The following is a 23,561-nucleotide window of genomic DNA, read 5'->3' as shown; positions in this document are numbered from 1 at the left end:
AGAACTTCAATACACTGAGATGAAGGGATGATGGCAGGACAATGGACAATATGTAGCGAGGCCAAAAGGCTGGCACAGAAGGGATGTAAAAAATATTTATTACAGTAAGAAGTGTAATGCTACCTCAGACCTTATCACTTCCCCCCCACCCCAACCCATGGTGGCCCAGCACCATGCCAGGAGCCAGCTGATCCCTGGCCTCTGGTCAGGGGTTCTGTCCCCATGCCCTCAGGCTGCAACTGCTGTCACAAGGGTCCTGACATGGCGTCACCCTGGCACCAAACTGTGAGGGAAAGGGGGACGAAGGGGTTCACCTTCCCTCCGCCGGGCAGCGAGGGCTGAAACGTGGCTGCCCTATCCCTGCCCTCCATAGCCAGCAGTGCCAGGAGGCTTGGCCAGGGCTACAGGCCGCGGTGGGGAGGAAAGCAAGCCCCACGGCGGAGCAGAGAACGGAGGCAGAGCTGCCACCCCCGCGGCGGCAGCGGGTTGCCCTGGCGAAGGCGACGCCACGCAACAGCCTCCGCGCGAAGAAAATGGCGGCGGACGGCGGCAGCGGGGTTCGGCGGGGCGGGGGCCTGCCAGGGGTAAGGCGGCGGCTCGGGCACGGGGAGACGAGCAGGGGCGGCGGGAAGGGGCGCGGGGTAGGGTGGCCGTGCCGTGCCCGCTCCGCACACTAACTCGTCCTCGCTGCAGGTGCGGAGACCGCCCGGCGGCCCCCTGCCACCCGCCGCCGCGGGGACCGGCGTGCTGAGCGGCGACTTGCTGACCAAGGAGGAGGAGTACAAGTAAGGAGGCGGCCGGGACGGCGGCCAGGCCCCGTCACCTCAGCGTTACCCCGCTCGCTGCTGGCTGTCCTAACGGAGTTGACAGTTAATCCCCTGCATCGATTCCCTCAACTAGTTCCCCCAAAGCGTAGAGATGCAAGTACCAAAAGCAACGCTTTAACTTTCTCCCGGCGCAGTACAGCCTTCCTGCCGCCGTTTGACACAGGCGCCTTAGGGCAGTCTGGGCGCTGCTCTAGGCCTTGCTTCTATCCCGCCTCATTGGACATTAGATTTTTCTGCATTAAAACTCTGACATTACTTTTACGTTAGTGCTTAAGCCTGTTAAAAAAAAAAAAGCTTAAAAGCTCTAAAGCTTGTGACAAATGCAGTGAAAGCCCATTTAAAAGCACTCGTTGTGTTACCTGTCAGTTCTCAGCCCCTGTGAATGGTGAGGATGTACAAGAAGCCATGTCTCAAACTCAGGCACACTGCATGAAAAGCTATGAAGTGAAGCTTGCAGGAACACAAGCTTATTTTAACCTGTACATATGTATAGTGACACATTGTAATTAGGCGATCATGTAATTGTACATAAATCCTTCCCAACCCTTGCTGCTAAGTATACCTAAGGTAAGGACTCAGAAAGCATTGAGGAAATAAAGACGTAAAACGTGTATTAAGCAATGACATGGCCAAAACCAAGGACACCCTTTGCCTTTCAGAGTTATAGTCTAAACCTTCCTGTTTAATGGATAGAGTGTTTTATTACTATTGATTTGACAGAAACCCAGGAAATTGTTGAAATGTAATTTTGTTAATACCCTGAAGTATATAAATTTCAGTGTTCCTTTGCAGGAATTTCACTTAGTTCAGGCAGAGATACTGTCATGCTTGTATTTATTTCCTTCAAATCTTTCAAAAAGCATTAACAAGCATTCTTTCTCTTTCAGGCGACTGAATGCAGAATTAGAAGCAAAAACAGAAAAGCTGGTGCGTCAGGCAGAAGAAGTAATGGTGAGCAGGTTATGCATAATTTAGCCTTGATTCACGTGCACACAGGGTCAAGTTTCTAAAGAAATTATTTGGACCATGACAACTAAAAGTATTTTAGTTTCAACTGCAATCTAAGCTTTTGATTTCTTTTTTTTTTTTTCAAAATTGTAAACTTCTAAAAATGCATCCAAAAATAGGTTTTTATATCATTTCATCAGGTAGGTGGATGCTCACATAGATGCATAAGAGCATTTGTGCAGCTGTATACATAAAATCACAGAAAAAAAACTTGTTTATGATATTGAAGAAAAGTATCTGTAGGTGGGTTTATGTCTTAAAAAAAAGGTATTTGAAAACAAGATACTGTTGCAATAACTTCCTAGTAAAATAGATCTACATTGTTCAAGCTGAAAGAAATACAAAGAATAAGCAACATAAATAGAAAATATATGGTTAGTAAGAAGGAAACTTTCTTAAAACAGAAAAAAATTCTGTTTATTGTCAGTATTATCTTTTAACATTGGTGTGGCTATGTATTGGAGTCAAATTTTTATATGAAAATTGGATAAATTTAAAAAAGGAACAGAGGAGGTATGGTTTATACCTAAAACAATTTGGAGGAGGTGTTCTGCATCTTAGATATATTCATTGTAAGTGCACTCACTCAAATACATGAGGCTTAAAAAGCAAATTATTAAGTCTTTTGGAAAGCTGTCCTTGCATGTACTTTTCCTGCTGTTGAAACTTCATTATTATGTCCTGTGAAAACATTCTTCTCTTGAGGTGTGATAAGCTGAGGCTAACTGCTTGGCATTTGAACAGAAGCAGATGAAGCATCCAAAATAGCATCTAGTCTCTTTCCTTTAAAAAAACAGCAACAGCAAAACCACTTTTTTTTTTCCCCTTCTCTAAATACAGCAGAAGATCAAATGTTCTTAGGACACTTAATATACCACATGGCACTGCCAGATTGCACAGATATACATTTAACAACAAAAGAAAAACAGTCTAAGTTTAAAAAAAACAACCCACAACCAAACCCAAAAAAACCCCAGAACACCAAACAGGACAACTTCATTTTGCTCTGGATTATGCTCTCTAACTGTAACTTGGCAACATAGAAGCTGAATTGTTCTCTAAAGTACATACAACATATAGGTGTGCAGTTATGGTTGTATTGCATGAATATTTATTTTTAAGGCTTATTGTGCAATATAGAAAATAGGGAAAATTAAAAAATTTGTTCCACCTGCTGTCCATTTGCTACTCCTGTGTTTCAGAGGTAAAGGAGGGAAGGTAGCAGCATCTCAGATGATGTTAAGTTGGGCAAAAGTTTTACAGGCAAAAGGCAATTCTATGTTGTGGAGCAGAAATAAATGTTGGAGGATAGCAATGGCATTTTAATTTTTAAGCCATCTTTTCCTGTGTTTGAGAAGTTCTTTTCCACAGTAGACTATAGTTTCCATTCTTTACCACAGTAGACTACGTGATCTGTGATTTATGAATACATAATTCATCTTTAACAGATTATATTCTCCCAAAATTGACCTTTTTTTTTTTTTTTTAATAAAGAAAGGCCAACAGGAGATACTGTCTAGACCAGTTTCAGTACAGACTAAGTCACATGAAGACGACAGACAGAGGTATGTGCTTTACAGCTGCTGCATATAATTTTGGGGGAATCTTTCACACTGATCCTGCACACCTTGACTTGCGCCCTAGTCAGGCTCCTGTTTTATCTATCTTTGCAGCTTACTGGATTGGTGGAGTCTAAATTTTTTCCTATTATTTAAAACAATACTAAGTAAGTGTTGTTCCTTGTTAGTTCAAGGAAACCTTCATTTTGCTGAAGTGTTTTATCTAGGATGCTGAGTAGTGCTGACATCTGTAAAAAAGCAAGGTAAAGTAACAGGTTTCTTTGCAGTACAAAACAGCAGACACTAAGCAGTAGATGGTTTTTAACCAGTTCAGCTGACAAAGCGAAGAAATAGATACTGGTTCACATTTAACTTGGCCTAAATGTTCCTGGGACAGGAAGTGCTTGATAAAAAACCCCAAACATAAAAACCTAAGACAGACAAACATTCAGCTGCCACCCTCTGGAACTTGGCTATCATTACACTTCTGAGGCCAACATACCTTTGGCCTGTATGAACATACGTACAGCTGTGGGTTTTGGCCTGTATGTTCAAACCTGTTAGCTTTAGAGTGGATACGTAGTCGTATTTAGTTGTTCAAGGGTTTGTATATTAATAGCACAGGAAGTAGGTGAATTTAAGATAGACTAATACACAGTTTATCAATGATCTGATCTGGTAGGTTCCTCAATTTATGATGCCACTAATCTGGATAACAAAGATACAGGGCCAGACTACAGGGTGCTTCAAATGTTAAGCTGCAGCTGGGAAACTGTTTTGAAATGCTATATATGGAAGTCTGCTAGAGATGATCAAATAATTACTTTTGTGCTGAGTAACAGTGAGTGAGTTTATGAACAAAAAGTGAGTTTATGAACGTGAAAGCGTTTTCCAATACACAAAAAGGTGTGACAGGAAGCCTTTGATAGAAGCCTGGCTATATCAGCCAAAGTTTGCTACTATAGTTAAAATTATTGCTGAGCTATTTTAAAGCTATATCTGTCAGTTGTAGAGGAGAAAAAAAAGAAACTCCATTTGTTATCAGTATAATCATGCGTTGCAAACAAATTCTGGATCTTGCTTTAGTTTTATGTTCTGTTAGATGAACAGTAGACAGAAGATTTTTAAGAACTTCAAACTGGAGTTGAGTTTTAGGGATGTTTTATGAAGTAACGTGACGGGAGGATTCAGCCCCACAAAGGGGGTTAACAGTTTTGATGGTATACAGTTGAAATAAATGGGAGTGCTGGAAGAATTAAAAAAAATATTGGCAATTAGCATGTTGGAGTAGCAGCTGATCTATCAGTTACCTACATAAATTAAAACACCTTAAAACAACCACAGTCTGTGTTCTGGTAAACATTTATGTGAGAGAAGAATTGAAATCCCATGCTGTAGTGAAAAAAATTAAAAGTGTGTGCTAGGAATTAGGCACACTGATTATCCATGAGTGAACATTGAGGCCATTCAATTAGATTAGTTTCAACTATTTAATATTTAATTTAAGAAAATTTTTCTTTCAAAATTGCACAAGCAGATAGGCCATAAATCTAAAGAAAGCACTTGAGAGATTTTTGAAATATCCATTTGAAATGTCCATTGATTCCTTTAAGGAGAATGAACACTGAGGCCACTGGGAAGAAGGGCAGAAATTGAAGCAAAGGAAGAGGCAGTATTGGGGGGGGCGGGGAGGAGAAAGACAGGTTAAAAGAAAAAAAAGTAAGCAAGGTAAAAAAAAAAAAGGCAACAAATATTTAAGTCACTTTCCATGTCAGTGTATATTTTAAAGTATGTTGTTCTGGAGTTTTTATAGCGTAATTTTTGCGGAGAAGCTTGAATTACAGAGACAAAGCAGCTCCAGTGACACCGCATTGAAATCAGCTTTTGTTTACACTTTCACTCTTCAGAGCATTGCCAGGCTCATGGTGATGGGAACAGTACGCGCATGGGCAAGCATGCTATAGGCTTTCAATAGGATTAGCAAACACAAAGGGTTTGCTCATGCACATGCATCTCATGTTTACACGCAGAGATGGAATTGTTAAACATTAGCTTCTGTTTCAGTGTTGCCACAATCCTCTGGCTACTTATTTGTATACCTTTTCAGGATTTACACATCAATTTCACTTACCAAACAACTATAGAGCTGTATTATGAGATTTTAAAAATGGGTTGTCATGTATGGGGAAGAGGAAAGAAACCATTAAGGTTAATCAAGTTTGAGGCATTTAGTGAACAGTGAGGGGTTTGGTGGGGTTTTTGTTTGTTTTTTCTTTGTTAATTTTTTTTTTTTTTTAAAGAAGGCCCTGAGACAACAGATACAGTAGTAACAAATTAATCTATTGATGGAAGGAATGTTATTGTTTTCTTGAGTATAGAGTGTTGTATTTTCAGTTTTTTCAGAATAACATATAAATGCTATTTCTGTGGCAGCAAATCTTCACCTTCTGCATGTTTCTAAAGCTAGCCAATAGGAAGGAAGCATGAGGAAAATAGGGTAAATAGACAAAACCTAATCATCCTATTCTTGAAGTCTGTTGCCAACCAAACACAGATGATTTCTCCAGGTTTTTTTGGATTAATAAAATCTGGAGCTTTGTGCAGATAATTCTTGTTGATGAATGGATGTCTCTGACATTTTTAAAGACAAGATCTAAACATTTGCTCAAATCAGCTGGGCAAAAAAATTGAGGTGACTTGATGTGTCTGAAATTTAAATTTTATTCCAAATCTTTTATAAAAGCCAGCAGTTTAATTGAAGTAAAAAATTATAAAAGGTATTAAAAAAGTAGCCTTTCAGTGCAATAACACAGATTGACATAACTCATTCTAAAAGCAAAAAAGTTATATATATGACAAGAAATTTGACCTGAGTAGTACACTGCATGCTAAAACTTTGTTTGTTTCCAGCACATTTTAAAAATAATCATTTCACCTGAAGTTCAGTTACTAAGGAGCATGGGTTTCAGCCAAATAAGCAGATAATAAAGCTGTTTTTTAATTCCTATTTTTTATCTGTAAAATTGATACAATATTTGTAGTATGTATATCAGAGAAAATTCTGAGGCTTAATTTATAATTCGGTCCCATGTCATATTCACTTGATAGTCCCTGTCAATTGACTTGACAACAATCAATCTGAGCGTACAATTGCACTCGCTCTTAGGATGTAGAGGACGCTGGTTTATATCTTCATTTTCTTTGTATTAATTCAGGGATTTGTATGTCAGGTGTATTCACTACTGAGCTGTGGTGATCTTTGGTAATGGATTGTCAGTCTTTCTTGTTGAAGCTGATCACAGTACATACTGGCTAAGTACTCCCTGGTACAGGGAATCATTGATCTAGTAAGCCAGTAGTTGCAGCAATCACCTGCATTGCAAGAGATGAGATTCAGATTCTGGTACCTAAGTAAACTATTATATCTGATACCCTAGACTCAGTGGGTGATTTAGATAGCAAATGAGGTAGAATGGAAAGACAGAGAATGAGACTGAATTTATGATCGAATTTAGTGTATGTTCCCACCTTAGCTATATTGTTTATTCTAGACATGGAAAATATTATTCTCCCGATTCTGATGAAAGGGTTTGAATTTTTATTGTGAAAAGTTTATTTTGTTATACATGTTCAGTAATTATTTTTTAATTTTTTTTATTTTTTCCTTTCTGCAGGGGTTCACTCTGTCCTGAAGTTTCATCTCTTACACACTCGCATGCCAAGGTATCAAAGTCAAAACTATCCTGGTTAATTTCTCTTCTAGTATAATTTCCATATATTACTGCTGGTTTTGAAGCTGTGCTACACTGGGGACTTACATGGGTGGGAAGCCAAAAGGAAATGGTGTTCAAAGCAGTACTACAGGGACAGTGTTACCAGGGTTTCTCAGTGCCACTGCTGGGTAAGTGGACTTACATCGTTTAACTTTGTGTTCTAAGTTTTGTCATCTGTAAGTATTGACAGTAGTGCTCAGAGTGTTGAACATCAAATTAAAAATTCCAAGTGCAAAATATCAGAACATAATTCCTTTCTTCCTTTCTCCCCTTCCCTCCCCCATGAGTATAACACTAAAGGCAGTACTACTGTCTTTTAGATGTAATAATAAACAAGTCAAAATAATTGAAAACAGGAAGGGAAATATAATGGACAAAGGAGATTGAGATTAGGAAAAAACTCAATAGTCTCTAATTACAATTACATTGAATCTTCTAGGAAGTGAGCTAAAGCTTCCAAAATAATGTGTTCAGTTATTTATGAGAATACAGTAGAAAAAAAAGCCTAATTTTTGAAGAATATTTGAGTGAAAGTAACAAAAATGTTGTTAGATCTTCCTTCTACAGGGAGTTTATAAGATTAAGATAGTGCATAAAAATAGCATGTTTTTGAAGGTATGATAAGCATTTTTCAAAGAAGTGCACTCTGTAGACAGTCCAATAGTTAATATCTTGATAGCAGCTGAGAGCCTTACTTATGCATGATTTTATTATGAGTATGCAAAAACTCTCACAAGCAAATGACTATTGGGTGTATTATGATTTGGGAATATGGACATGAAAGTTGCAGGATAAAGATGAATGCAAATAAAACTGGAAAATTGTGCTTTTGAAAGTTTGAAAAGCATACTTTGAAAAGTATCCTTGAGTCTGAATATATGAAAAAAGAAAAAAGTGAACACAAAAACCACTAGATAAAAAAGTAATTCCTAACTAATTTTAAAAAAAATCATTACTTTCTGAAAAAAAAATTGTAGCTAACAAGCAAGAAGAAATGTGCTTCCATGTCCGCGGCTCAGAACAGACCATACTCTGAAAGTAAGGGAAAAAGAACAACTTCAAGGTATGTTATACATGTCTCTTACTTTGCAATAAAATATTTTAGTTGCTGTATCAGGTTATTATTATTCATGTATACTTCTACATTTATATATATTTGTATAAATAAATGTATCAAACTTTTGGTCCTCCTCAGTCAGCTCACCACGTAGCTATCTCTGTTTACTTGCTTAGAGCACCAAAAAGTATTAGTGAACATATGTGATTGATATTACAGCAATGAAACTGTTGCTCTCTGCTCAAACGCTTCTCAAGGCTGACAGTTAAACTCTCTAACTCCTTCAGTTAAAGGCTGCCTAATGAGCATACATGCAGGAAATACATCCTCTGAGGCAACATGAGAGAGCACACTTAGGTGGTGCAGACTGACTTGTCGTCAGACTTGTCATGGGAAACATGAGGCCCTCAAGGGTCTCCCCTATTTTGGTGAATCTTGGGCTCAGAGGACAAGAGAGAGTCAGTAATAGTAGCACAGCTTTCAGGGTTTCAAGCTGAAAGGCTTCAGTTCTGTAGATGGCAAATTCAAGGTTGTAAAAGCAAGAAATGGAGATCTGGACAGAAGAAATGAGTAGAGAAATGGATAAAATCCTGAGAGCAAATTAAAACTGCCACAAGATACGGACAAATACTAAAATAGGATGAAAATTGTCTGCAAGGTGGCAGAACATGGAACTGGCACAGGCCAAGGTTGTCGTTCAGGACTTGGGAGTCATTTGTGGACCCTTGGGACCTCCCTTGGGCAGTTCAGGGGAGGCTGTCGTGCTGGCACCATACCATGAGATTTAGAAGTGCAGATGCAGGACCTGTAGGGTGAACCCAAACTTGTGGGAGAAAGTTAGCAGCTAGAAGGAGTTTGGAGGTTGCACTGGGATGAGAATATGTTGGAATAAGACCATAGGAGCTTCAGGTCCTGTGGGAACTAATGTCATCTTTTTATAAAAGAAAGCTGAGGAGATACCCTACATAGCAGATGTGTCACATACCTAGTGTTTCGTTTTTTTGAAAACTTTGGTATGCAACTTGTAGGATCAATGAAGTTTCCTAAGCCAGGCATAATGATACAGAAATTGTGGTAGTAAGGTAGGAGTATAGCTAGAGAGGACAAGAGTTCTAGAAAAGTTAACACGCAGGGGGAAAAAACCCCAGAATTTAAGTCAGAGAATAGTAGCTAAAGCCAAGAGAACATTCCTCTGTTTCTTTCTTTTACTCTAATTTAGTTATGAAACTGTTGGATGAGAAGACCAAAATCTTCTCTAGTAGAAAATGGTACTGTTTCTCTGCCTCCTACATTAAAATATGTAAATTCCTGTAATTGTTTATGTGGAATACAGTAAAGGTATCTGATGTAAAGAAAATGAGAAGTTGCCATCAATGCATCTTTCATACGAATGTGAGCAATGAAGTTGCATTAGGTAAATAACTCTGTATACTCTTAAAAATAGCAAATATGCTATATTTTTGTAAATTATTTTTTTAATTATAAGTTTAAAATCTAGGGTTTCCTTTTTTTTAGTTCAAAAATAAGAAATCTGGAAGTACAAAGTGCTGATGATGTTGCAGTACTGGAGGATTGCATAAATTTTTCTTTAGCAAAAACAATAAGCAAAATAGAAGAAAAACTAGAGGGAGGAGGCTTACCAGATTGTCTAGATGATGACATTATTCCAAGCGTTGGAAATGAAATTGGAGCAGGTAGGTTTCCTCCCATAATTAAGTACTTTTATTTTTACTTCCAGAGATGGGTTCTCCTGAGGGGAAAAAAAGGAAAGATTTCTGTAAAAATTATAGGGAAAGTTCTAAAGCTCTGAGGTTAAAGGAGAAGAAGGTTTTTCTTCTTTATGTAGTCCTAGAGGAAGATCAGGTCACGTATGAATAATCATGGAAAAAAATATTTCCGCCTTTGTAGGAAGACATTTGGATGGTTATATATGCTGAATATATGCATAACATTTGATTCATTTCACTGGGGAAATAGAAGTACTTGATGCTAAACTTGTATTTCTGAAAAGATGGGCTTCAGTCTTTTGCACAGACTCCGCCTTTAGAGGAAGAAGCCTTTCCTCAGATCAATGCTGTGGATCTCAGTAAGTGGCTTAAATGAGAGTAATGTTTCAGCTACAGTGCTTGAATGAGAATCCTCCAGATACTTTCCCACTCCAAATGGTGTGTTTATGTTTGTCCTAGAAATAGAGTAGGAAAGGGGATTGCAGCATTTGCCAGTGAAGCTAAAGGCATGATGCACATCTGTCTTCTCAGCTTTGGTGTGATGAAAGTGGATTTATGTAGTTTCTTACAATGCTAAAGTAAGCACAAAGTCAGATTCATTGCAGTAGCGCAAAACGCCCAAAATCTCTTCTTTTAATCTAACAGCTTGATGGCAACAAGCATGCGGACACAGAAATAGCTTGATTTCTGACCTCAAGTAATTCTGTGCAGGTCTTCTGTTAGGAAGTCGCCCAAAACAGATCCTCTGATAGCTTTTTTTATAGCTCTTGTTCCTGAACTAAAAAGAAATTGCTTTGGACTGCATTGGAAGCTTACACCAAATAAATTCAAGGCAACTCTAGAAGAGTTACTACTGGTGTCTAGTAACCAGGTTTTGTAGACGAAAGGCATGTATTTGAATATTGAGAATTGCTTCTGTAACTCTAATGATGAAATGAAATTACTCTGGATTGATTTTTGCTTGTTAAATTTGATATTGACTATTTAGAACACTGCCTCCTTAATATGCTAAGTAAGTTATTGCAGAGCATGCTAGCAGCATCAAACTCACAGAACAGTTACAGTTTTCACAAGGAAGTGGATGTAGATAATAAATAGGCCCTGTTACAGAGTGGGCTGATCCCGTAGTGGGAGTCTCGTGGTAAGGGATTCCTCAGGCTTGCATGCCTGTGGTAGACCTTTTAGGCCAACGTGCTGATAAGGTTCCATAGCATTGTCCCTTCCCTGAGCTTCTTGCAGTGCTCTTTCTGGACTTAGGCTCCATACCTTTATTTCATAATCACAGGTTATCACATTTTTCTGCCAGCACAGTAGCTTACACATTATTTTTCTCAGGGGCTGTTTTTGTGGGTTAAAACTCAACTCTGCAGTAACAAGCAATGATAGAAGCACACAGATGTGTAGAAGGCTGAAGCTCTATTTTTTGTCTAATATACCCCCACACATATGAACAAAATACCTGAATGTGTTGTCACACTTCATGTTAATCTTCAGGTTATCTCACGACTTCAAGACGCCTATTCTATCTTGTAGGGTATCAGAGTCTCTCAGATGTCCTCTTCTTGTTTACTATTCCCTAAACTGTCAGTTACTTTATAACCTAAGCCCATCCTATTAAGTGATACCTCTCTTCCTTATCAGCCTTGTCAGGTGATTAAAATTGACCAATTAGAAGCTAATGGTTTAATTATCATTACCTCTTGTGAGAATTCAAACTAATTTTGGATCATAGCCACCTCCCAAGGCTGATCTGGTTCTAGTTGTGCTCTTGGATTTTTGACAAAGTTTACTATTAAGTGCTCTTAATGACACAGAGCTGTCTAAGAGAGAAGAGAAGTTAGTCTGTAGACTATTAACCAAGTAAAAGGAAACAAAATGGTAAAAAGAAACAACTGTTTATCACAGGTAGTGGTATAGTCCTAGAGTGATTGTCATAGAGCTTATATTGTTCAATATACAAAAAAATAATCTGGAAAAATGAAATGATAGCTGGTAAAGAGATTTGTATATGAAACAATGATTTTAGGATAGTTAACACTGACATTGAAATGTTGTAGAAGAGTCTCATAGTACTGAGGTGATAGAATGGAGGTTTATATTCAGCATTAAAGAGTGCAAAGTAATGCTGATAGAAAAAAAATTCCAATTACACCAACTTCTGAGTTGGACTTTGTTTAGTTATTACTAATTAAGACATCTCCAAAAGCACAAACTTACTGCTTGTTCACAGTGGAAGAGGCAAATTGGTTGTCAGAAATCCTTCAGAAGATAACAGAAAATGAAATATTGTACTGTTATCATTATGCTATTATAGAATTGATGCTACCCTATCTTGAGTATGACACACAGTTCTGCACACTCCATCTCAAAACCAGGCTGAAGAACTAGGAAGGATACAGGGAAGAGTATATAGTAGCAATTAGAATCATGGAACAATTTGAATCTTCAATTTGAAAACAAAACAATCCAGGGCAATATGAAATATTCTGTGAATGAAAACAGTAATAGTAAAGGGAAAGCTGTCTTTTTGTAATGCAAACACTAGTAAATGCCACATTAAATTGGATTTAAAACAAGCTGTACAAAGTGTTTTTCTTTCACATAATGCATAATTAAATTAGCCAATTCATTGCCACAGGATATTGTGAATGTCAAACTACAATGTGTTTTATAAAGAAAATCAAACAACTTAAAAATACAGAAGTACATGAAAGAGTGTTAAACTTCATGGCTTCAGTATGGTCTCCATCTCAGGATAGCTACTAGTTATCAGAAGCTAGAAGGGAAGTGACAGGAAGAAAAATGTCAGTCTATCTTATTTTTTTTGTGGTGTTTTCCTAAATCCTACTTATTACTGGCCTCTGCAGAGTTACAACTTAAGCTGCAATTGACAGTTGATAAGGGAAGGTGGGTGAAATAAAAAGAATTCCTATTACAGCAGGTGAACACATGTACTCATCCATCCCTTCACGTTCAGCTCCAAATACTCCTCCTCCTTTTTATTCTTTTCCTTTTGTACCTACTGTGGATAATGGTTATTCTGTTGTTGCTCAACTTGATCCCCATACTGTTTCCATGCTTTTTGCCTGTGGAAGTTCAGAGGGAGTTCCTTGTAAATGATCTGGGAAAGGGTGGGGACTAACTATTCACACACAGCCTGTTTTGTCATGATAGTAGTATGTTTCTTAGCTGTCCAAGAGTAAGAAAGTACTTCATTTGGAAAAAAAACAGGTGATTAAGTTGGATTCATTTTAAACCATTAATTGAATAATGTTAGCAGTGTACTTAAAAAAACCATAGACTACTGTGTGGGAGGGGTATTTAGCTATTAGGAGGGGTTTGCTGTCTACATTTAATTCCTTATTGTGAGCAGTTTAAAACTACTTTGAGTGTAACTACACAGATTGATTGCAATGTAGACATACCCTACAACGTAGTTTTCTTGACTTCAATCTAAAGGAATGCTGTAATATATAGCATAGTATGACGAAAGTTTCCAATAAGTTCCAGTTTTGGAACTATGAGTCTTACATTTTAAAGATGCTGAGTTCAGTCATTAAAAGGAAAACTCTATACAAAACTTTGCCTAGGAATGAGAAAGTTGCAACATTTATTTAGAAATCTGAGTTTTTTCTCTTTAATAATTATAAACAACACAGTATGTTTTTAAAAACAAGATGGAAGCAAGTTTTTACATCGGTCTTGCTTGTTTTCTGCATTGAATAATGAGTACTTGTGGATATTAAATATAACTTTTTATGTTCACAGAAGCTCAAATCAGATTTCTTAAGGCAAAGTTACGTGTTATGAAGGAAGAGCTGGATAGTGTAGTGTGTGCATGCAGAAAAAAGGTAAGAGCTAAGTTTTCTTATCTGTAGAAACAGAGTAGGTTCCCCTTTAACAAATAATCACAACAGAATTCCCTCACCATTCCTTTTCAAATATTAAGAACTAAGGTTCTATTTTTAAAAATTTCCTAAGAATTGAGAGTCAAGAATAGTATTTTCTGTATAAATGTAATCTTGGGCTAAAAGCTTGCGAAGTACACTTAATGGAAAAGAATTTGAGACAGGAAAGAACCACTGGGAATGCAGATGTGCCCCAGCTGTAGGGACACTGTGGTGCTGCAGAGTGCCCTGGCCATCACAGCTGGGCAGCAGAGCGTTTCCAGAGCCTGAAAAAAAGGAGGAGGATACAGTAGCAGTTAAATACAGATTTTGGTATACAGAGAGCAGACGAGTGGTGCCGAGGGTGGGGTGGTGGTAGGAGAGGGATGTTTGGGGCATATCTACCATATGTATATTTTTACTGCCTTTTATTTACAAAACATTGCTGTCACATTATCCTACTGCTTCCTTGCAATAATTTAGTTGGGGTTTTTTGCTAATTACTGTCAAACAGGATGATGAAAATCAGAATTTAAAATCACGGCTTAAAGATACTGAAGAAGAAAACAGCAGACTGCAACGAACCATCAGTATGCAACATTCACAGACGGAAAAGTACAAAACGTTGTCACAAGAAGCAAATAAAAAAAGTGAAGGGTTACAACAAGAGGTCATTGCACTAGAAAAGGTATTGCAGATATTAGTCTCATTTATCTGACAAAAGGGAAAAAAACCCGCATCAAATCACCCTCTGTACCCTAGTTTGATAGATTCATATCCAATGATCCCATTAGCGTTTCAGTCTAATAGTTTTAGAAATTGTATTTTTAAATGGTCTAATCACTTTTTGAAGGAAGAAATAATATATTATGCTAATTACTTTTCTTCTGCTTCTACAATCATATATTTCTGTATTTTAAAATTAAATTCTTGTGTAAAAGAGCTGCAAGAGACAAAACAACCTCTTTAGAAACTGCTCAAATTCACAAAGGAATCTTGAAAAATACAGGGAAATTTTATTTTTCTGGTTTTAATCATTAAAAATTACTTCTGATAATAAGAGTTTTATTGTAAACTGTAGAACCTGGTGAACATTTTGAAAAAAAACACCTGCAGCTTATATAAGTGTCTTCTGCAGGTAGAGGAGAGGATGTGTCTTTGTTCTTGAAAATGGCTGTTTGAAAACCAGTTGCTCCAATTTGGATGAATCAAAATTAACCTGGCTCCTGCTGTAGGCCACATATGCAAAATTGTATACGTGCCTAGTTGTAGCAGATGGGCTGCATACACAGCTTTGTTTGTTTGGAACTTAATCTAAGAGCAGCATGTGTTTTTCTTTAATTACTCAGAGCTAGAGAGGTTGACTTCAAAATCACATAATACACATAGTATTGTGTAGCACGTGTAATATAACCAGGAGAATGCTTCACTGAAAAATTTGGGGAAAACAGAACACAAGTCAGCCTAATAAAATCTCATTATACTTTCATTAAATCATACTGTGCATTTGTATAGGTATGCTTTCATCTTAACGTTAGGGAGTTCTGGCATTTTAAAACTAAAACATTCTGAGTTTGTGTGTCCTTTTTGTGCAGATACTTGGAGGTTTTAAGTTCCCTTACATAAGTACCCTGATTGTTGATCCTGTCAGGAAAAATAGTCAATGGTGATATTCATACTACTCATCGGCTCACAGGAAATAGGGCTAAGAGACCTACAAAGTCATTTAGGCCATTGTCTTAAACCAAGACAGGATAGATTGTATCCAAACCATCCTGGACATAAGTTTGTTTAACCTGTACTTACAGCCTTCTGCGATGGCCATTGCCATAATTTCCTTAGACATTCTCTGCTGGTTCTTGTACACAGTCACAGTTAGAAAGTTTATCCCAGTGTTTAGGAGATGTCTGTTGTGATGAAAACTTTATTCCCTTTTGCTGCACAGCTGCCATATCCAAAATATGCTTGCTCCTGGGAGGAAAGCAAGCTGCCTGGGAGGGTTACTCGTAGGCGAGCTCGCTGGTATCATGCTCCCTACTGATACTCAAGTGCCTCAGCCATGCCAGAACAGTGGAGAAAATCCAGAGATTGAAATGGGGTGCAGTTTTAGAACATAGTAGTTCCCTTCCCCTGCCTTAAAGAAACATTATATGGGAAGATTAATCCAGCTTTTATTTAAATTATTGAAGAATTGGCAAAACCCTTGCCTACTGACAAAATAAAATACTTCAAGCATTTTTAAGATGAAAAAATTGGAGTCAAATATATTTAACAATATACCCTCACTGGATGACTTGTAAAAAATTCCTTGATCAGGTATTGTGTATGACAGTAAATGTCAAAAAGCCCTAAAAGAATTATTAGAGTTCTTTCATTAAATTATATGATTAGCTGATACATAATTTGTATTGCATGCAGACTGTTTTTTGGATGTTAAATGTTTGAAAGGCTGTATCCCAAAGCTTTTCATATTAATGCAGAATAAAATACATAGCACTAAAGATTTAGTTGACCCCATTCACAGCTCCATCATCTTGATACAAAACAAAAAGGTCTGCACGCTGTGCAGCTTGTTTTCTGTGGAAAGGTGGGGGGTCAGCTTCCAGCAAAAACGAATTTGCGTTCAGTGATGATGCATGTGCACGTGTTCCAGGGAGGGGCTCTGCCACCCTACTAGCCAGGCTTTTACCCATCTTTTTTTTTTTAATCATTCAGATACACAGGTTAGCAACCAAATAAAAATGTTGAAGCAATATCTGTTTTTGTGAATTTTTGGAGGAGACACGTTCACCAATAGAATTTTGGAGGATTAGCGAGATGCATCTTACTCTCCTATTTCCTTCATCCAGTTTGGAGAAGATTCAGAGCTTCCCAGAAATACCTGTTCCAGTCCTAACGTCACCATAATGACTTTGCTGCAGACACTCATCAATTAGTATGTATTTCTTGGATAAGTGATGTGGAAATTAGAAGTAACCACCACAAGAGCTGGTGTGGAATTGAGAAAATAGAACAGTTACTCAGAAATAAGGCAGTCTGAGAGTAAAAGGTTAACAACAAGTCCCCTCTGCACTCTCATTTGGTTAAAACAATCTTTCTGTGCCCATTACTAAAAATTTGATAATCTTGTAAAAGAAAGTCTGTTTCTTTTTCACAGATGACAAGACGTGCTCTTTCTGCCAGAATTGTTTATTTCTTCTACTTTGTCTTTTATCTATATTCCGTGATCTTTAATCTTATTATTCTGTTCCTCATCTTGGTCTCTTTTTCTCATTTCCTCGCTTACAGCGCTGTGAAATACTATCATCAGAGATAAGAGGGAACTGTTTTGATTGTTGCCATAAACACTTGATGAACTATTTTCTGCTAGATGAAATAGTTACTACCCTCAGCCGTCTTCGGTAGGCTGTTTTAACTTTTTGTTGGTAATTGTGTGTAGTAATCTCTGGGGAAAACAGTTCAAAGGAACAGGTGGGAAGAAGCAGCTGGGAATGCTGGCCACCATTCCAAAATCTGCCAAGGAGTGGACGTACCGACTTTTTTTTTTTTTTTTTTCCTTTTTTTCTGACTGAGCATACAAGATTTTTCAGTCAATCCTGTGGTCTGACATGATCAGTGCCACAATTATTCTAAGACAATTTTAAAACAAAGATGAGAAAGATCCCTTTTCAAGATTTCACAGGAGAAGGGGATGTTTTAATGGTGGAATTAATGGTCTTTGAGACAGATTCTATCTGCAGGCCAAACAAGTCCACAGACTATTAAGTTTCCAAGGGTGAGCCTTGCTGTAAACAGGTTGTCTACATGGGATTCATTAAAATGCCATTATTCATACTGTTTGGTTTTATCCTTTGCTTCTTAAATAGGAATTGGAGAATCTAAAGCGTGTACAAAAGCAGGCCGCAGCCAGTCAGAGCGCAACAGAGGTTCGCTTAAACAGGGCCCTGGAAGAAGCAGAAAGGTATAAAATGGAGCTGAATAAACTGAAGCAAAGTAACAAGGTACAGTGGCTTAGGAAAACAAGTTCCAACCTGTAATCACTCAGGAATGCTAGGATGAGACAAAATGCGTGATTAGGTTTGGATGTATTGTGTCTCTTACAGACAGTCCCAAAATTAACTTAGAGCAAGTCACCAAAGGGCTGGTAAGTTATCTCAGATGACACTACTGCAACCTATGTAGGAGGAAGAAATGTACAGAATAAAATTCTAGCCTTTCTGATTTTCCCCTTTTGTGTGAAACTAGATGTGTTTAGAACACAGGCAAATCATGACTGTTGTCTTGGAGATTTTCTTTTCTTTTTTTAAGTTTCGATGTGGGAATATTTTGATTACTCCAGTTTCAGAAATGTCACGTCTGGCTACCGTTTGTAATTTTTGTTAGTAATGCCAAGTTTCATTGGTTAAAGGCACCACTTTAATAAATAAGACATTTCTCCTTTTCTTTCCCTTGTAGGATGTAGCTAACCAAGAACTCAAAACAATTGAAGAATTGAAAACAGAAAACAAGAAACTACAGAAACAAAAAGGAGAGCTAATGACAGGTTTTAAAAAGCAGTTAAAATTAATTGATATTTTAAAGAGACAGAAGGTAAGGACCAGAGCACCGTTATATTTCAGTTAGCAACCTCTAGCTAAATGTGTCTGTTGCCAAGTAAGGTAATCCTGTAAACTAGAGCCCCAAGACTGGGAGGTTCCAATGCAAGGGAGCAGCAGCCTCACTTTTATTAGTGCACATTGCTACCATTTTGCTTTGTAGCAAAGGCTGATCTTCTTTTGAATTGACTCCGTTCCTAACTTTAAACATTCCCTGTAGTCACGGTGAAGGATTACTCCTGACAAGCTTTAGGACCGAGAGTGTCTATTTGTTCAAAACCAAATACTGTTCAGGTACTAACAGCAACTCCCTTTGGTGCTGTGTCAGTAGAATCCAGTTCAGCACATGAGAAATTTTTTGAGTTTTTCCCCCCAGCATAGTACTTGTTGTATCAGCAGCTGTAAAAGCATGCCCTCTCAGGAATGAGCCATTACATTTGAGACCTACTTTCTTGCTGGGTTCTCTAGTAACATCGTTTCTTTTTATTTATATTCTGAGGTGTTCTAAAAATGTACAATTCTGCCCAGATGCAGATCGCCTTGTGTGTCAGGCAAAAAAGGAAAGAAAAAAAAAAAGAACACTTAACCTAGGTGTGAATTTACTAGATGGAAGGAGGGGAGTTGATCTCCATCCTTTTGCAATCCCTGTCATATCACGTATACTTTCAATCACACACAGCACAGTAACATCTGCATGGGTGTTCCCATCCACACGGTACTTGCAGCTAGCCTTACGTTGAAATCCTGCAGTCATTTTGTATCTCTCTCTGTTCCTCTCCCTGAGAGCATAAAAGGGAGGGCAGGGGCTACTGCCTTTCAGTTTTTTTAGCAGCTGAAGCTGAAATTGAATAGAGGGTAGGCAGTAAATACTTGCTGACAATTCATGCTGAACAATTAGTGATACAGCTTTCATAGAAAGTTGTAGTGAAATGTGGATTAATGCTTCAGCTAGAATATAGCTAAAAAAATTATTTAACTATTGTATTTGATAAAGCCATACCAATGTCCCAGAAAGGAGGGACTTGCAAAGAGAAACCTCAGACACTGCAGAGTAGGTAAATACCTTACATTTCTCAAAATATATTTTCAGCAGAGACCTGTCAAATGGGCTTTGATGGTTCAAATTGAAAGAACCTGTGAGTTTACGTGAAAGCAAATTAAAATGATTGTATACTAAGAGAAGTTGCCCAAATCAAACAATTTTCCACTTACTGATGCATTTAGGCCTCATAGTTCCATCACACCTTTCACTTACGAAATAATTGGGATTGCGTGCTGTCATTTTTCATCATATCAGTTTTCCTTCTGATGCTGCACAAGACACATGCAGAGCTATGGGCTTCACAATTGTCGAGATAGGATCTGAAAGTCATAGAGGGGTTCACCTCTCATTGTGGACTCTGCTGTGCCTAACGTGACTCATTTTGGGATGGAGTTAATGTGCTTGTTGTGCTCTCAAACCAAAGCTGTAAGAGAGCTAAAGCAAGGGAGGTATGGTGACTTGTTGAGCAGAAGCACCTTAGAAGGGCCAGCCTTTGAGATAAGAAAACAGAACATTTGATTTACCCTTTGAGCACTGCAGTGATCGCCAGGCATTCTGTAAACACTCGTGAAGATGTTGAGCCCCGCCAGAGGAAGAATAGTTCTGCGTGGAGTGGCAATTAATGTAACAAAATACACGTACTTACCCTAAGAACTAGGAACTGCAGTATGGAAATACCCCCTTGAATCTGGAATACATCTCCACCACAGGACAAAGGGGGACAGGCAATTGGCATAAGAGGAACCGGAGCTGCTCGTGCATTGCCAGTGAAAGAGAATTCTTCTGGCAGTAACAGGATGCAGAGCAGATCTTGGGGATTCTTCTAACAGAAATAGTGCTGGCCTAGCCTTTGGCTGGCCTTTCTAGCTCTTCAACTTTGTCTTGAGAATGAAAATATTCCTGCAAAATATACTCTATATGGTATCTCATTGTCCTCTAGACCATGAATTCACTGAATTAGGCGTCAAAGAGCAGTATTTCTGTTTGACTGTCAATCAAAAACATAGTCTCAGGTAAACTTCACAAAACTTTGTTAAATACATTTTAGAAAAATTATGAATATCAGAACTGCAGCTAGTAGAGGAAGCCACTTACCTTTTCTCACAGAACACGTTATTTATCACAGGAGGAGGATGCTGTTAGTTCTCCTTTCAGAACAAACTACGATTGGAAGAACTTGAAAGAGAATGGTGCCCACTCTGCCTCTTATAACCTCAGGCAGAAGGCACAGGGGAAGGGCAGCTAAAGCTCACATGCGCTCAACGTACGTAATCACCTGAAGAACTTGCAGTCTGCTTCACACAATCCTTTTGTTGAACAAATGAGGGAAACCTCATTTGGGCCATTTGTGTAGTATTTGTGTGGCAGGTTCAGCTGCACTTAGCAGGTACTGCCAGCCTGAAGGTGAGGATATGCTACCACATGGGGAATGAAAGAGGAAAAAATCCCTAAAAGGTATGAAATAGCAGTAGTAGGATGAGTTGCAGCTGGTAGCAAGTGGTAGCTGGTGTTCCCATTGGTCTCTTCAGATCATTCTCTGCTTGTCTTGAAATAAAGAATTTAATAGAAAAAAATCATAGTTTTAAAAGGGATGAAGGGAAGTTAGTCCGAGCTTTACAGAGCTGGAGGGTGTTACGCTGCCTGGGGGAACTGCAATATGCTTTGTTGTCATTTTGAACTGACAATATGTCTATATAAAAAAAACCACAACAGACTCCTTGCAGACATGAATTGGTTCCTATTCTTCAAAACATAACCATTTTATTAAAGTTTGCAGTAAAAACTATTTAGCTGGGACACTTTCCTTTCCACTTTGAGGGCTGATAGGTAGAGAGATTGTCCTCTGGTGCAGGGATGAAGACATGTGGTACAGCTGTGACATCAGCTGGAAGCCAGGGAGGTTTCAGGCTTTTGGGCTGCTGCACCTCTTTGCTTGCTAGTTCTCTACAGATACACTGACCATTTAGTACTTGTTTTCTCATCAAACCTTGATGACTCTGATGACGTTTTTCCAAGCAATTGCATTATTTGAACAGAAAATAGCCTTGTTACATGTTAAAAACTTCTGTTTGTTCCTTTCAGTCTTCCATTTAAAATAATGTGCTATATGCTATGGAGTGCAAATACAAATTCAGACTACTGTATGATTTTTAAATATACACATACATACACCTGTGTGGGGGTGTGTTCGCCACTTATGTGGACCACAGATGCATGGTGATACACGGCAACACAGCCACAGTGGCCAGCTCCAAGTATTTCTCGTTAAGGTGTAGAATGGTCACTTTGGTTTATGCCGATTGTTAATTTTTAATGGTGTTATGTGTGATGTAATGTTAAATGAGGATTTAACGAAACAATATATTAGAGGTGCTAGCATGCTGAATCTTAATGATGTATTTTATTTGTAGTAACTTTAAAGTTAAGCTGTATATTGATCAGCTTGAAAGAATGTATACCAGTTTTCTTATACATCTTTAAAGGTCACAAGAGTTGTCAGATTTTCAGTATTTTCCATGCCTTCTTAAAACTGAAATATTTTTAAAGTAATACAAGAAACTAAGAAAAGCTATTGGTCCTGTTTTACTCGAGGTGAAGCTGCAATGTTTAGCATAGAATTTATCACATTATCCCTACACTATTAAATTTTTGCAGAAAAATATGACTAGCAGCTTCAGCTTCAACAGGTGAACATACATCAAAACCTCAGTACAAAAAACCAGAACGATAGATTTGAAGGCCCTTTCAGCTATCCCAGTTGTACAGGATTTTGTATTGGTCATTCACACTGTTTCACCTTCTGCTCCTAATTTATTTTATTTACTTATTTACAGATGCACATTGAAGCTGCTAAGATGCTTTCTTTTACTGAAGAGGAATTCATGAAAGCTCTTGAGTGGGGAAATTATTGATTCCATATAAAAACTTCCATTTGAAATACAAATCAGATAGTACAGTATTTTTGCACTGTGTATGAATGCTTGTTAGTAATAATAGTTAATAACTGCGTATCCCAGTGAATCGGTTTTGTTGATTTGCTTATGTTTAAATTGTTTAACTGTTACAAGCCCGATAGCTTGCATTGTATAGTATCACATGAAATACAAATTTCTAGTGAAGTTTCAGGCCAAACTGCCTATTCTGTAATGAGCAGAGAAGCACAGACCGTGCAAGGAATATTTCAACAAGTGAACTTTGTTATCAGTGTGCTCTGTTTTAGCATTTAAAACAACACCTTATGTATGGTAATATTCAGTCCAAAGAAGTCAGAGTTTAGTCTCAGGAAATTCCATGTTGCAACAGAAATAAATTAAACCCGTGATCCAGCTGAGAAGAAAATGTCATGTCCTTTTTAAAACATGCGGTTGGAAAATTGGCCTTGTCTGTTCTCTGTAACAGATCTCCCCTCAAAGCTACTTGGTCTGGCATCTAATTTCAGCACCGACAGCTCTTTTATAGAAATGATCATAACTTGTATTAGCTATTACATCTTACACCCTGGCTGGCAAAAACGTACATGAGACTTGCCCCTCACTATCCACACAGGCTCCAGAATCCGATACAGTCCTGTTGGTTAAAGCAGCTACTTTAGTCAAGGTGAAAATACTGAATCTGTCCCTGGCCATCAGCTGCTGCTTTGGGATACAGTCAGCAGGGAGGGCTCCACATTCACAGGTGCTCTAAAGTATTACGTCCTTAAAGATTTCATTATGCCATCATTATAATCAAGAACTAGATAAAAGTTTGAGTGTAGATGAGCTGAGTATATTGTGTACATTAATGAACAGGAGCAACAAAAGCTTGTGCTGCTTGCATGCACCTCTCAAACCTCAGCTGTTTCAATGGATTCCTCCCTTGGAGTAACTGAATTGGAACATGGCACATAAATAGTAAGTTTATGCACCGAAAGAAAAGTATAAACAGTGATTCTGACCTCAGAATGGAAAAATGTCTCTGCTTAAATCCTACTTGCAAAGTAACAGTGAAACAAGTAACTCGGACCTACCCCTTTGAGATGAACCACATTTACATTAGTATTTTAATAGTGTAATGCCAGTGCAGATAAATCTTTAAATTAAAACCAGA

The 23,561-nt window shown here is 38.0% G+C and overlaps 1 protein-coding gene across 6 annotated transcripts; it reads left to right on the top strand.

The window, feature by feature from the left end:
• The first annotated feature begins 432 nt into the window (after positions 1–432).
• TEX9 (testis expressed 9) lies at positions 433–23,540 on the top strand. Of its 6 annotated transcripts, none has more exons than XR_012837368.1 (12): positions 433–584; positions 694–785; positions 1,715–1,778; positions 3,330–3,400; positions 7,069–7,117; positions 8,145–8,230; positions 9,740–9,918; positions 13,720–13,802; positions 14,353–14,526; positions 17,127–17,239; positions 17,705–17,839; positions 18,294–18,428. XR_012837368.1 is itself a non-coding variant. In XM_075764057.1 (12 exons), exons 1-12 carry the CDS (start codon positions 534–536, stop codon positions 22,385–22,387), a joined length of 1,197 nt encoding a protein of 398 aa, XP_075620172.1. In that variant the 5' UTR covers positions 433–533; the 3' UTR covers positions 22,388–23,540. The 6 variants fall into 6 exon arrangements, 5 of the variants coding, with proteins under 5 accessions (XP_075620172.1, XP_075620173.1, XP_075620174.1 ...); XM_075764057.1 differs by lacking the exon at positions 17,127–17,239 and adding an exon at positions 22,310–23,540; XM_075764058.1 differs by lacking the exons at positions 14,353–14,526; positions 17,127–17,239 and adding an exon at positions 22,310–23,540.
• Positions 23,541–23,561: the final 21 nt, after the last annotated feature.

The sequence above is a fragment of the Balearica regulorum genome, chromosome 12, assembly GCF_011004875.1.
Source record: "Balearica regulorum gibbericeps isolate bBalReg1 chromosome 12, bBalReg1.pri, whole genome shotgun sequence".
Taxonomy (NCBI): domain Eukaryota; kingdom Metazoa; phylum Chordata; class Aves; order Gruiformes; family Gruidae; genus Balearica; species Balearica regulorum.
Note: the sequence above shows the minus strand (reverse complement) of the source record. Positions and strands in the feature narration are given on the sequence as shown.

What these genes read in the sequence shown, in the direction of transcription:
- TEX9 (XM_075764057.1), top strand. Translation starts at nt 534, where the DNA reads ATGGCGGCGGACGGCGGCAGCGGGGTTCGGCGGGGCGGGGGCCTGCCA. An exon ending in GGAAAAAGAACAACTTCAAG is followed by an intron (nt 8,231 to 9,739) that starts GTATGTTATACA and finishes CCTTTTTTTTAG; the next exon opens with TTCAAAAATAAGAAATCTGG. An exon ending in TGGAAATGAAATTGGAGCAG is followed by an intron (nt 9,919 to 13,719) that starts GTAGGTTTCCTC and finishes TTATGTTCACAG; the next exon opens with AAGCTCAAATCAGATTTCTT.